The 14,033-nt window shown below is 41.8% G+C and overlaps 2 protein-coding genes across 8 annotated transcripts in view; both read left to right on the forward strand.

The window, feature by feature from the left end:
* Plekhh2 (pleckstrin homology, MyTH4 and FERM domain containing H2) overlaps positions 1-2,682 on the forward strand; it is a 121,154-nt gene extending 118,472 nt beyond the window's left edge. For 3 of the 5 annotated variants that reach the window (XM_023711228.1, XM_023711227.1, XM_023711230.1), the window contains one exon: positions 312-2,681. In XM_023711228.1, the coding sequence (XP_023566996.1) occupies positions 312-497 (186 nt within the window). In that variant the 3' untranslated portion in view covers positions 498-2,681. Of the gene's footprint in view, positions 1-311 lie in introns of all 5 variants that reach the window. The other 2 variants (XM_023711231.1, XM_023711229.1) reach the window with 2 other exon arrangements.
* Positions 2,683-9,649: 6,967 nt separating this feature from the next.
* Dync2li1 (dynein cytoplasmic 2 light intermediate chain 1) overlaps positions 9,650-14,033 on the forward strand; it is a 35,738-nt gene continuing 31,354 nt past the window's right edge. Inside the window, exons 1-3 of one of the 3 annotated variants that reach the window (XM_023711289.1) lie at positions 9,650-9,755; positions 12,224-12,341; positions 13,168-13,276. In XM_023711289.1, the coding sequence (XP_023567057.1) occupies positions 12,274-12,341; positions 13,168-13,276 (177 nt within the window). In that variant the 5' untranslated portion in view covers positions 9,650-9,755; positions 12,224-12,273. The remainder of the gene's footprint in view (positions 9,756-12,223; positions 12,342-13,167; positions 13,277-14,033) is intronic. The other 2 variants (XM_023711290.1, XM_004627660.2) reach the window with 2 other exon arrangements.

The following is a 14,033-nucleotide window of genomic DNA, read 5'->3' on the forward strand; positions in this document are numbered from 1 at the left end:
ATGTCTTAATTCATATATATTCACAAACATGACTTTAAGATAATTGAGTTGTATACTGACCATCACATTTCTAAAAATGGCTGCAAAATTTGAATTTTTTTTTTTTTTTTGAGATTTGCTCTTTCTGATAATGTAAGTTAATGGAAAAAATGTGGCAGTGTCTTCATAGTGCAGGCAGGTGAGAGCTTCAGTCTCTGAGCTAGAAGAAGGGGGTCCTGGGAGGCCGGGCACTTGCACAGGGAGAACCCTTGCTCTCTTGGAATTGGTGAGACCTTCTCAGGAGCATAACAGTTCTATTTTTCTTGTTTTAGATTCTTGAAATCACTCTTCTGATTGCCAGTTACATCAACAACTTCCATCAACAAAAGGCAGCATGTCACCACCTCTCCGCTCCAGCCCTGCTTTCCCTCGAGGCCCAGGAATCCCAGGCCAGGGTGCTGGGAAGCCAGCCCCTGCTCCCAGGCAGCAGGCCCACCAAAGGCCCCACGCTGCTCTGAAGGCTCAGGAGCCTGGACATTGCTGCCTGTCCCTGAGCAGCGGCTACGTCAGCTGCACCATGATGGTTGGTGCTGTCCCATGGCACCACGCTCCAGGGTTCGAGATGGGGTTGCTGCTCTTATTTGATCCTTAACTATCCAAACAATAGTAAAACAAACACAGAATTTGCCGATATGCTTATTTCTCTTAGATTAAATAAGTTAAAATTTGTCACTTTGCCCACCTTCCTTCTCTCTGGCCACCAGAGACATGAATGCAAAATGCCTTTTTTTCTCTCCTTTAAATATTCTGGCAATCTTAACAAAAAGAGATTCCAAGCTTTCATTTGTTAACCAGTTGATTATTTGGAAAAGCTCACTGCCAAAAATATAAATACTGTAATTAAATGTGCTTTTAATTAATGAGGTGGCATTTTGAAAGGAGCGGGATTCGCAGTCAGCGGCGGCTGTGGCACAGTATTAGGGGAAATTGTAGAGCAGGTGCAAAAAGTTGTCTGGCTCCGGGCATCACTATGCGAGGAAACGGGAGTTCAGGAACCACTAGCTCCCGTGTGGTGTGAGAGGGGATGCCGGCCACCCTTGCAGATCACGGGCATGGAAAGTTTAAAATGAAACTGTGGCTCTTGGTTCTGCTCCTATATACCAAGTTCACGCAATACTGCCCAGTTTTCATTGCATTTGGTGCTAGGTCAACTTGACCTTGCTTCATTAAATAACAGTGTTTTTGAAATAAAGATGGTCCTTACACTGTTGTCCCTGAGATAGTTCTTTCTAATTATAGCTTAAAAATAAATTCAAGAAAAATTAAAGAATTCTTCTGTCAAAGTAGGTAAAATTTTAATTGGAAAAGTATTGAAATGTATTACTATACCAGGTCATAAAGAAGTGGCCAGTATACTCTAATATGTGTCAAAACAGTGTCATTGGTATTCATAATAAAAATGGAACTGTGATAAAACATAAAAATTCTATTATAGAAATGTTTAACTGTAATAGTAATCATTAGTATAGTTAAATTTATTTATGTGTAGAATATTTTGTATTTATTTGGGGGGCATATTTATCACCTATTGTGTCATATTTTTAAGCAGTTTGGAAAAAGAAACAAGACCTTAGTTTCTGAATTAATTTGTTGGCAGGGCCCTTACATTCTCATCCTCTATGATTTCTCCCCATGGCAGTGTACTGTTCTCACAGCCTTTCGGAAATGTTCCCTCCTAGAGAAGAGCAGAGCCCAGAAGTGCGGCGCTCAACCAACACCACGCCTTAGAACTGATCACAGAGCGAGCTTGAAAGACCCCCGAGAAGAGACGCTCGTTGGCCATTTCTCCCCTCATCTTTTGAGCCGCAGCTACTTTCTGAGTAAATAATCAGTTTTTTAGAATAAACTGATAACTAGTTGGGGATGATTCTCAGGCATCTTTTGGCTGGGATTCAGTAGTGTTTCCGGGCTCCCAGAAAACCAGGAACTTACGCATTAGCTGGTGAGCCAGCCGCTTGGCAGAGCTGCTACTTATGTGGGAGAACTTTCTGCTCAGGCAGTAGGTAGTTCACTCGCCATTTGGTAAGCTGCCACCCAACCCAATCTTATTTAAGAATGAGTAGTGAAGGCTTAATTTAAACAACAGTATCTTAGACTTGGCATTTATTTTTGATAGAGCAGAGAAAAAATGTTTTGATGGAAAGAAATCAATTTTCTGTAACTGATGATGTGAAAATTTTATTTTCTGGGAAATTACTTACATAGCCATTTTAAAACTTCAAAGTATGTTATTATGGTTGGTTATAAAAGAATAATGTTTCATGTCTAACTGTAATATTTGTCTCCTATCATTTTCTTCCCTTTCAATCATAATACATGATTTACAGAACCCATATTGAGCATTATCTTTTGAATAACCTTCAAGAAATACCTAACGTTTTCATTGTCAAAGCTGAGTGCACTACTAGCGAAAATGGTAGTTATGTCGCCTCTTGTATTCATGCTTTGTCTTCAGTGTTGCTTTGTTTTATCCTTATAAAAGGAAGCTGTTTTGGAAAATTTATTGAATATATATATATATATATATATATATATATATATTCAATAGAGAAATAAACAGACATACTGGTTTCCCCATGATTTCATAATAAACTCCTAAGGAGTTTATTTCACTTAGATGAATTTAATGAACTTTGTTCTAAAAATTTATTTCAGCTGTTTTTTATTGTGTGTGAATGCGTATGTGTGTATGCCCTAAAAACCAAATACAGACTGCCATAACTTGGAAATAAATGTAACTATCAATTAGTTGTTGATTGGAATTTTTCCTCCAAGGGGAAAAAATACATGGTGATCAGTTCCTTGGAACAAATGCATTTAATTCATAATTGAACTGAACTATAATCCTGAAGGAACCACAGCATTTCTCTAGTGAAAGGCTCGAAGTGTTTCTGAGGTGCCCCGAACACAGCTCCCCCATCCACCACCTCCAGGCCACGCTGGCATCCGCCCTCCTCAAGGCTGACTGTGGGGAGAGATTCCAACAGTGTGGGAAGTGAGGAGGAGAGGAAGGACAGGGGACCAGCGCCAGGGGAATCCTCTGCTGCCAGCTCCCACAGAAGCTGCACTCTCTTCTCACATTTTCTCCACTCCGTTTTCCCTAAAGGAAGAAAGAGATTTTACTGCAATATAAGTAATTGTTTTTTGGGGCCAGGAAGATGGCTCAGTAGAATAAGCGCTTCCCTGGTAAGTGCAAGGGCCTGAGTTCAATCCCCAGTTCTGTCAAAAAAAAAAAAAAAAAAAAAATTGTTTTTCCCTTTAAAGTCAAAATTAAGGTAAATCCAAATGTAGATATTTAGGGTGAAGGAAACTTTCCTGTGTTTCAGTGGGAATAAAATGTAGGCTCTTGCACTTAAAAGGTCATTTTCCCTTGAAATGCTGGTGGCCCTGGCCAGCGGACGGGGCTGAGGGGATGAGATGACATCAGCTCAAGTTCACTTGCTGAACTTAATTTTACCTAAGTTGTACATAGTCACAATGATTCTTGAGGCATCAACATTGATCCAGAAATCTTCGCTGTGTACTTTATAATAAACTATCCTGCAGTCCAGTAATAGGCAAGGAAGAAAATCTTTATTAGGGACATGAGAAAACAAATACCAAATAGTTGATTAGCAGGGGTGTGTGTGTGTGTGTGTGTGTGTGTGTAAGGGAAAGAGAGCGCACTGATTCCAGAGAGAATACTTATTCCTGACATTTGCAGCTGGGTTATATTATGGTTTTATTATGACCGAGTGACTGCTGCTTAGCTCTGTCAGTGACAAGGGAAAGCTAGGTCCCTCTTTCAGGGTGGCTTTAATGAATTCCTAAGATGTATCCCTAAGAAGTAAATGTGAGGAAGTACCAGAGGGGATAGCTTAGAAGGTATTCACTTGCATTTCTGGGAAATATTAGCAAACTTTGGTAAGACTTGTCTTTGAGGACAGAAAATGGTAAGGAAAGCGTGTAACCTTAGAAAAGCGCGAGAAGAGTTCTTCCTGGCTGGTGTGTGGCGCACAGATCACAAGACGTTGCTGTGTTTTTCCTGCAGCCATAAAATAAGCGCCATCACCTGACATTGTGTTCCATCTAACCGCCAAGTTCGCTGGATTCCAGTTGTTCCAGTTGTGTGTTGCGTGATTCTGTAAACACACCGAGTCCTCTAGACTTGGTTATCCTCTCTTGAGCCCCGCCCTGCAGCAGTTGGTTAATAGGGTCAGCAAGTCATAAGTCACCCAAGAATCATTGGCATTTCTCCCTTTTCCCACGGCTTCACTCTTTACTGTCCAAAACCATGTTGTTATACATTCCAAAATTCAACTTGAATTAACTTACACAAAAATGAGATGTCATTTTTCTTATTTTTATTACAGGGATACTAGGGACATCACATCTAATTAAAGGGAGAGCTCAACAGTGATATCATAGCAAGCTGAAGACACAGACAAGCTTTGGGGACAGCCAGCATCATGACACATCTGCCAGGACTTTCTCCTTGCATTGTTCAGAGCATGCTTCATATTTTCTAACTACAAATAACATTTCATTTGCCAAAAAATATGCTGATTTCTCCAAAAAGGGAGTGAGTTGCTTTTTCCAGTTTTAGTTGGAGAAATCCCAGAAAACGGTTTATGTCAGAGGCTGCGCCGAGCTGCTTTAACCTTGGTCAACATTAGGAGAATGCCTAATTACTAAAAAATAAACTACATACTGTAATATGCAGATATCAAGGTTATATTTATCAGGAATGTTTAAAATTTGTTAGGGGGCAATACGTGTTAAAATCAGGATACTTAGCTTTCCAGTATAATCTCAACTCTAGGGCTGAGGAGATAGCTCAGTGGTCTAAGCACCTGCCTGCAGAGCACAAGGACCCGGGTTCAATCCCCGGTACAACATGCTGTGTCATCCCTGGAATCAAGCATGGTTATGCACACCTGTAATCCCAGCCCTGGGGAGGCTGAGACAGGAGGATCACTATGAGTCCAAGCTATGTAGTGAGACCCTGTACCAAATACATAAAAAAATAAAATCTTGGGCCAGGGAGATAGCTCAGTAGACTAAGCACTTGCCTGGCAAGTGCAAAGGCCTGAGTTCAATCCCCGGTTCCACCAAAAAAAAAAAAAAAAAAACCTCAACTCTAAGAAAAATGATTAATATTCTAATTTTTAAATGTTTTTTCATCATATTCTGTAGGGACTTAAAGTTCAATATATCAATACTTGATGAAAAATACCTGTTCCATGTTATGCCTAAGATGTTTGATATTCAGACAGATAGTAAGCTTAAGCTTAACAGCCTAGGTTGTATGGTAATAACAATAAGCTTGTCTTCTGGAAGGTTAACAACCTAAGTTTGCAGACCAAAATTAGATGAAAAGGAGGGCCGCAAGGAAAGCCAACATTTTGGCCCTAGCCTTCCAAGGTCAATTAAGACTCAGGACATATGAGAACTTGCACTGTAACATCATGTAACTCGGTAGTGTCCCAAATTTTCTGATCAAGGAGATTATGGGGCCAAAGAGGAAAGTGATCGATGATGTAGAGTGTGCCTAAGGAGAGTCACGTGGAGAGAAAACATTCTCTCAGGCTTTCACAGAGAGCACATTGGCCAAGCAATGGCCGTGACTCATCCACATGGCTGACACTGACAAAGGTTCTACAATCTGAGGTACAGGATCTCAGGATAAATCCTGAGGGCATTTCACTGATCTTCTCAGACCCAAAAGCTACAACTCTTGTTGCATAGGTCCTGCTTTACCTTGGTCTTAGCCATCCAGCAGAAAAGTATAAAAATGAAATATAAGAAGTAAAGCCATGCTGTTATGTTGAGCTATAGGGGACTCAGGTCAACAATTTCCGATATTGCCAGTCAAGCAGAAGCCCCAATACTATTATGGACTACTGGACTCTTTTAGAATATTTTGCTGAGTTTACCTATAATATTCAAATAATGGAACTTAACAAAAAGGGATACAGATGAATGTCCATTTTGTATCTGTGTATTCAAAGTGGTTAGGATAGATATATAGTTACATTCTCTTAATGAATAGAGGGATTTGTTCTAATGGTGTTTGTAAATAGGATATCATGTCCGCATCTTGTATAGCAATTAACCACTGGGAAGAATGTATGCAATGTGTTAATTATTGAAACTGTCCTACCAAAAAAGAAAAGAATAGAAAGAACATATTCTTTGTTGATTAAAGCCCTAGCAAAGAATTTGATGTTAGGACTGTGAAAACCAAAAAAAAAGAAAAATGGTTAGACTGAAGCACACCAAAATGTTTAATGGATATTACTTCTGGAGTAGGCTTTTCCCCCCTCTTCATTTATTCTATACTAATTTTTTCTATAAGAAGCTTATATAACTTTGAAAACAAGGCAGGGTGAAGGTAAAAACATCACTTTCCTGACTATTGTTAACAGCTTCCACATGGCCTTCTGGACTCCAAAAGCATCCTGCACACAGCTGCAAAAAATTATCTTACTGAAATTCAGGCCTAGTCACGGCACACTCCTATTCCAAATCTTACTTGGCTTACAACCCACACAGCAAAATCCAAACTGCACAGTGTTCAACACCAGTCTATCCACCCAGCCTGCTGTTCCAGCTCAGCTCCTCCAGGCATGTAAATGATCGCACTCCGAACTATTCAGAGTTCCCCAAACACATTTTCATCCCTTTACCCTTCTACACTAAGCTCATTCCATCCAGCAAGCAGCATAAAACTGCCTTCTCCTTGGTCACCAGCTCTGAAACCTTGAATCTTCTTGAAGTGCCCCTGTAGAAGAGCTGAAGTCTTCTCCTACTCTTACCCTAAGAACACTTCTCATCTTACCCAGGAAGATCACTTTCTTTACTCAAGTATGACCCTTCTGGAGGAATAAGAAAAATAGAGAACTCACCTACTGAACCAGACCAACTGATTCGACTTGAGTCCACGGTGAACAGGATGCAGCCAGATAAACTTTGCCTTATTGTTACCAGGCTTCTGCTTCACCTATTTCATTATCCAAACAACTGCACTGTCAGTGACTTACTGTTGCTGGTATACAGCATACATTTGGTAAAAGTATTAGCTGCTATTAATAATATCAACAGGATTTCTTGCCTAGCATGTGTAAGGGCCCAGGAGCTCCAGAACCCAGATTATTACAACTACTGCTATTTGTTCCGCATTAATTTATGAGCTTATAGGTGTCTCGCACCAAAATACAGATGTGCTTTCAGTGAGAGATGTATTGATGCTCCTCAGAGTCATCTTTACTCCACTGAACTCCACCTTCATCACACCCCTTTCTATGTGCTATAGTAGTCTTTCCAGTCTCCAAGTACACCAGTGTGTCTGAGGATTTAGTTCCCAGAGACTTTATATGAAGTGAATGCTCTTTGCTTTTACCAACCATTTCTGTCATTTCTAGAAACCTGTCCCTGTTTCTTAGTTCAGAGTGCCTACGAGGCTGGAGGTATAACTGGTAGAGCATTTACCTAGCATGCAGAAGGCCCTGGGTTCAAACCCCACCACCAACACACACATGGCCTACCAGCAGTTTACCACATGATAATAACAAGAATTTATTTCTTATAATATGCCACATACATGTGGGCTACCACATAATTTATCTCATGTAAAACTCCAAATCGGGCTGGGGAGATAGCTCAGTGGCTTAAGCACCTGCCTGACAAGTGTAAGGTCCTGAGTTCGATCCCTAGTACAAAAAAAAAAAAAAAATCTAAAACTCCAGATTATTCTGTGCTTCACAAGATCACAAACTAAAGTTCAGAAAAAGTAATTTACCCAAGGTAACATGGAAATTTACCCAAGGAAGTATGGAAACTTACCAAGTACACAGACTCAGGAATTGAATCTGTGTCCAATGTCTTTAGTCACTTTCCGCATCGCTTGGACTTAATAACCAGCACCAGCAAAGGAAGGAGAGGTTTATTTTGGCTCATGGTTTTTGTCCATAGCTTGCTGGCTCCAAGGCAGGACAACACACAACAGAGGGGTGTTTGCAGAGGGAAAGCTGCTCATGTTATGGCAGCTAGGAAGGAGAGATTGGAGAGAGCATTTGAGAGGGAGACAAACCCTTCCAGGTCAGGCCCAAAGTGACCCTCTCCTTCAGACCAGACCCTGATTCCTAACATGAAGCCTGCTCCACTGCCCCCGCTATTCAAGCACCTTTCTGGGGCTGGGGAGATGGCTCAGTAGAATAAGCGCTTGCGTGGCAAGCACAAGGGCATGAGTTCAATCCCCGGTTCTGGGAGAAAAAAAAAAAATCAAGCACCTTTCTGAAACTCCTGGGAAATCTAAATATAAACCATAATATCCACCATAGTTCAAAATTCATTTTTAGACTAGATAACATACAACTTCCGGCCGGCTGTGCCGGCCCCACCCCCGGGGGTGACTGGTCCTGGTGCTGCTCGCCTGTAATCCCAGCTCTTGGGAGGCTGAACACAAGCTGATCACTATGAGTCGGATCTACGTAGTGAGACGCTGTAGACCCTGTACTAAAGTACAAAACAAACAAAAAACATACAAATTAAGCCAAACAGTAGAGTATTAGAGAGTGGATACCTTCCTCAAATATTCAAGGATCTTGGTAAGACATCCTGGGTCTGCTGAGAATTCAAAGCAGACCAAATACTATCAGCACCGCAGAGGTTCCAACAATTCTTCAGGCACAATTAGTCACTTTTGTTCTCGAGTAATTTTTTGTACTACTTCTGCAATAGCTTACATGACTTGTTTCCTTGGGCTGTAATATAGTAGCTGGGTATGCGGTTCTTTCTTGCAGTCCAGATCTTGTCTTACCTCTTTATTCCTTACTGTGTAGCACAGAGCCTTGCATATAGTGATTACCCAAGGTTTGTCATTGATCTTTGTAGATTCTTGGAGATCTACAAAGAGACCACAAAGTTCAAACAAAAATAATCTATGTCCATAAAGTAAGTGATGTAGGAGATGTACAAGCTTCACTAACTTGCGGATAATGCGCCATTGCAAGAAGCATGATACAGTCAAACTTTCAGAAATTTGAAAAACATTAAAGCTGTATGCTTCAATTTCAGCTTTAAGGCTTAATTATTTCTCGCTTCTAGTTAATTACTAGAAAAATAGTTCCGGGAGCCGGGGAGATGGCTCAGTGGGATAAGTGCTTTCCTGGCAAGCACAAAGGCCTGAGTTCAATCCCCAGTTCTGCCACGAAAAAGCGAAAAAGAAAGAAAGAAAGAAAGAAAGAAAGAAAGAAAGAAAGAAAGAAAGAAAGAAAGAAAGAAAGAAAGAAAGAAAGAAAGAAAGAAAAGAGAAAAAAAAAATAGTTCCGTAGACTTTTATTTTCTTTATTTCCAAGTCATGGGTACTGGCAAAGACAAAAGTAAAAGATGAGAAAAAAGCAGATGGCCCTGGAATATAGTGAGCAGTCAGAAAAAAAAAATAATAATAACATTTCCAGCTCAGAAACAGTTGCTTTGGGGCCCCAAGCTCGTAACTACTGTTTCCTTCCTTCCCATTTTAGGGGTTGCTGTTGAAGATGCGACTTCAAAAGGAGCACTGAAAACTACATTTCCCATGATGCCATTCTTTTGCACGCAATGAGGCGACGCCCCCCGTTGCCATGGGAACCGAGGAGCCTACGTTCCCGGTTCACCTTGTGCCTCTCGATTCTCAGGGTTTCGACTGGGCCGCACGCGGAACCCTCCGTGAGTGGAGGGACTGTCACGATGCCCAGGTAGTTCTGCAACCCCGCTTGCGCCCAGCCTAAGTCTGCCCCAAAGCCTCCCCTCCCCACTCTGACCTGGAAGGCCGCGGGGGCGGATTGGGGACCGGAAGCCCGCGCTGGCCCAGCGGCGGGGAAAGGGCTGGTCGCCCGGCTCGCAGCCAGGTCTGCTTGGGCAGGCCCTGTCTGAGATGCCCCCGAGCAGTAGGCAGAAAAGCAAGGGAGTCAGAAAGGTCAACTTCGCCCATCCCTGATTCGATTCAGCAGGTTCCTTGAGCGACCGCTGCAGTCGCCGGGGATGGGCGGCCCACTAAGCGCCCAAAGCTCCCTCCAGGGACGCCCACCGGGCGCGAGGCTCAGAAGCACCGTGAGGGAGAACGCGGAAGGCACTGTGGAAAGCTTAAGCTCGCGCGGGGGTGGGCCTGATGGCCTGTAAAATAGGGGTGAGCTCTTCCTTTCTACGAGGTCCCTTTAAGCTGCGCCTGCAGGAGGCGATACCTGGACCACCTCTGAACCGTTTAGTCGGATGCCGGGGAGAGGGACGGGGAGCCCGTCGCAGAGCAGCGTAAAGCTTTCGCAACTTTAGGGTAAAAAAAGGTCATCTTTCCATCGCGTTGTCGTTGCTAACGGTGGTAAAGCTAGGCTTCAGTTAGGGATCCCCACCCGGGGCATGCCTAGTGACAGCGCCTTTTTCCGGTCTGCTGGGTGTGGACGTCAAATAATCTGGTTCCCAGGGGATGGTTTGTAAGTGAAGGGCAGACAGGCCTCACGTTTCGGGGACCCGATGAGAAATGAAAAGGTGACTTTTAGTGCAAACATTGAAGCACTCCTGACTTTATATTACTGCTTTTGTCTTTCCTTCCTGGTTCTTGACTAATAAGTATAAATTGCAAATAATTTCTCTGGTTTTATAGATCAGTCCCTAAACTAATTGGCTACATTGTAACAGTCACAGCAGCCCTCCAAATTTGGTACTTTTTTACAAATTGACATTTTAGATATAAAGCAGTGGTCTTAAGCCTGAGAATGTACATTGTTTGTTTAATTGATAAAGAAATGATCTAGAGAAGCAAGTTAATTTGCATAAATTCACAAACATGAAAAGTACAGATTCACGGTAGACCCTGTAAGGTCTTTTTAGTTCAGTTCAGTACTCCATTGCCACTTAGATTTAGCTTTCAAAAAGCTATTAGTGGGGCCAGGGAGATGGCTCAGTGGAATAAGCGCTTCCCTGGAAAGCACAAGGGCCTGAGTTCAATCCCTGGTTCCACCAAAAAAAAAAAAAAAAAGCTATTGGTTTGTACATAGAGGAATGAAAAACTTATTTTCAAAATGTTTGTGACAGGTGATTTTTTTCCCCCTTTCATCTTTATACTTTAATTTTTTTTCTCCCTGGAACTGGTTACTGAACTCAGGCCCTTGCACTTGCCAGGGAAGCACTTATTCCACTGAGCCATCTCCCTGGCCCCTTATACTTTAATATTTTTTAAAAATTTGAGGGACCAAAACAATTTTGTTTTTAATTTTTTTAAAGAAATCTTAGGGCCCACTATATAGCTCAGCGGATGCACGGGCCGGGAGTTCGGAGTCAATCCCTGAGCCTGCAGTGCCGTCCTTGCCACCCCACCCCCTGCCCCCCAGAGGGCTATTGAAACTGGGCATGGTGGCACATGCCTATAATCCCAGCACTTGGGAAGCTGTAAGCAAGAGGATCACTATGAGTTCGATCTATGTAGTGAGACCCTGTAGACCCTGCCCTAAATACAAAAATAAATAAAATAAAACATCGTATTTATTTATTTAGTTAGTTGGTATAGGATCTTGCTATGCAGTTCGGACACATAGTAATCCTCCAGTCTCAGCCTTCCCCGCACTGGGATTATACATCTGTGCCACCATGCTGGGCCTCAGTAGCCAGTAGGGGTGTGCCCAGGGTTCCAGGACAGCGCAGCATGTGGTGCTGGGGATTGAACCCTGGTCCTTGCACTTGCCAAGAAGGCACTTAGACCACTGAGCTATCTCCCCAGCCCCCAAAACATAATTTTAAAAACTCAAAGTAATGACGATCAAGAGAAAAAAGTTTCAGGAAGCAGAGATTATTTGATATACTGGTTTTACATCATTGTTATCTTTCTAGATGATTTAAGATGTACGTTTCTAAAATCCTGATACCTTCAACTGTGTGCAAGAAACTTAACATGTACAACCTTTAACCTTGCTGGGAAGCCCCAAAATAGACAACCTCAAACCCTGGTAGTAAAGGCTTTCCTTATCAGCATCAGTATTCTTCAGAGAACTAGTTCAAGAGAAAAAAACAACTAATCACAACCAGACTAATTATCAGATGGTTTGCAAATTTTTGTCTCCAAGAATGCATTTTGTCTTATAAATTTTACTGAAATAAAATTTTTCTGCTTGAAATCAGTGTTTAAATAGATATTTTTGATGTTTTGAATTTTGTTTTTCGACCTATCATGCAGTGAAACGCTCTGGGAAATTGCAAAAGCTGAAGTGGAAAAAAAAGGAAGGAATGGAAGTGAAGGCGAAGGAGCCGAAACTGGAGAAAAGTCTGTTTTCTTCATTGGCAGTAAAAATGGGGTAAAGTTTTAACTTTGTTTTTTCAGTTATTGAGGTAATTTAATAACCAGTGATAAAATTGATTATAATACTTTAACAAAAAAAACTTACTTATTTTCAACTCTTAATCAGATGACCAATCTGTTTGAGTGTGAAATAGAGACTATTATTAAGGACCGGCCAGATAGTTCAGTGGATTAAAGCACCTGCTTAGGCAGACGTGGCGGGGGACGGGTTTCGATTCCTGGGCCTGCCATGCAAGCCTCGCATCCAGGGGTGCGCTGAGACAGTGATTGAGACTGGGTGTGCTGACGTGCGCCTGTAATCCCAGCACTTGGTAGACTGAGAACAGGAGGATCACTAGGAGGCCAGTCTATGTAGTGAGACCCTGTATACTCTGTACTAAATACATATTTTTTAAAAAAAGAAAGAAAAAAGAGAATATTACTGACCTAGGAAAAGCCCTAGCAGAAAAAAAAAATTTGAAAAAGGGGGCCAGCAAGATAGCTCATTGGACTAAGCGCCCCCCCTTAGGCAATCACAAGGACTGAGGTTCAATCCCCAGTGACCCAGTCTGGATATGGTGGCGTGTGCCTGCAATCCCAGCAGTGGAGAAACTGAAAATAGGAGGATCAGTATGACTCCCAGCTGTGTAGTGAGTGAGACCCTGTACCAAATACATAAAAACATTTTTTTATTGAAAAAGATTTTAACTATTCTTTTTTATTTCAAAAACTGAAGATACTTGAGTCTCTGATCTCAACTGAGTATAAAGGGTTTAAATATAAATGTCATATCTAAGTCAACATCTAAATTAGTCAGTATCTTAACAGTATTCATATTTCAGATTCAGATATTTCATGTTTAGGAATCTCTCTAGTGGAATAATTGATGTTTACAAAGGGTTTGAAAAATGTGGGGACCAGAAGGCAGCAGTTCTGCTGGACTGTGGTTTGGTAAGAGAAACCACTTCCACTCACTGCCAGCCCTGTTGTACTTAGCCAGGAAAACAGAAGAATTTTGGAAGTGGCCGCCGAGCGCAGGAACAGATGCGTCACGTAGCACACAGCTCCTTCCGGCTTGGAGTTCATACTGGTGTTCATTCAGCATCTGTGCTTTGTGCTCCCACTTGACAGTATTAACATACAAGAAGCTTGCAGAAACCAGCACAGTTGGGCGTCTTCAGCATCGGGCAGCGCGAGCGCCCATTCCTGCGCCGCCAGACACACTGAGTGGGCTGCTGTCTCTGGCAGCATTGTCTGCGGAGAAAGGAAGGAAGGGAAGACTTAGTTCATTGAAAAGGAAGGTTTGTGCTAATAGTGTTTGGACAATTAAATGCTGATATTTTGTACTCTGAGTAAAGATAACAATATGCAGTGCACCTTATTGTTACTCTATTAGCTTGCTTTAAAAGTTTCTTCTCTCTAAAATAAAAAGATTATAAGAGAAAATAAAAAAAGTTAGGGATGAAGGAAAATGTGAATTGAAAAAGTGGGACGTAAATTTTATGTAAATTGTGATCTCATTTCTGTAAATATGTGAAAAAAAGATGGATAGTAAATTTTTAATCAGTATTTTTATGTTGCTTTTAATTTCTGTACTTTACAAAGTTTTCATATTGCTTCACTTTGGGAGCCGGGGAGATGGCTCAGTGGAATAAGCGCTTCCCTGGCAAGCGGCAAGGGCCTGAGTTCAATCCCTGGTTCCGCAAAA

The sequence above is a fragment of the Octodon degus genome, unplaced genomic scaffold (assembly GCF_000260255.1).
Source record: "Octodon degus isolate 3935 unplaced genomic scaffold, OctDeg1.0 scaffold00020, whole genome shotgun sequence".
NCBI lineage: Eukaryota > Metazoa > Chordata > Mammalia > Rodentia > Octodontidae > Octodon > Octodon degus.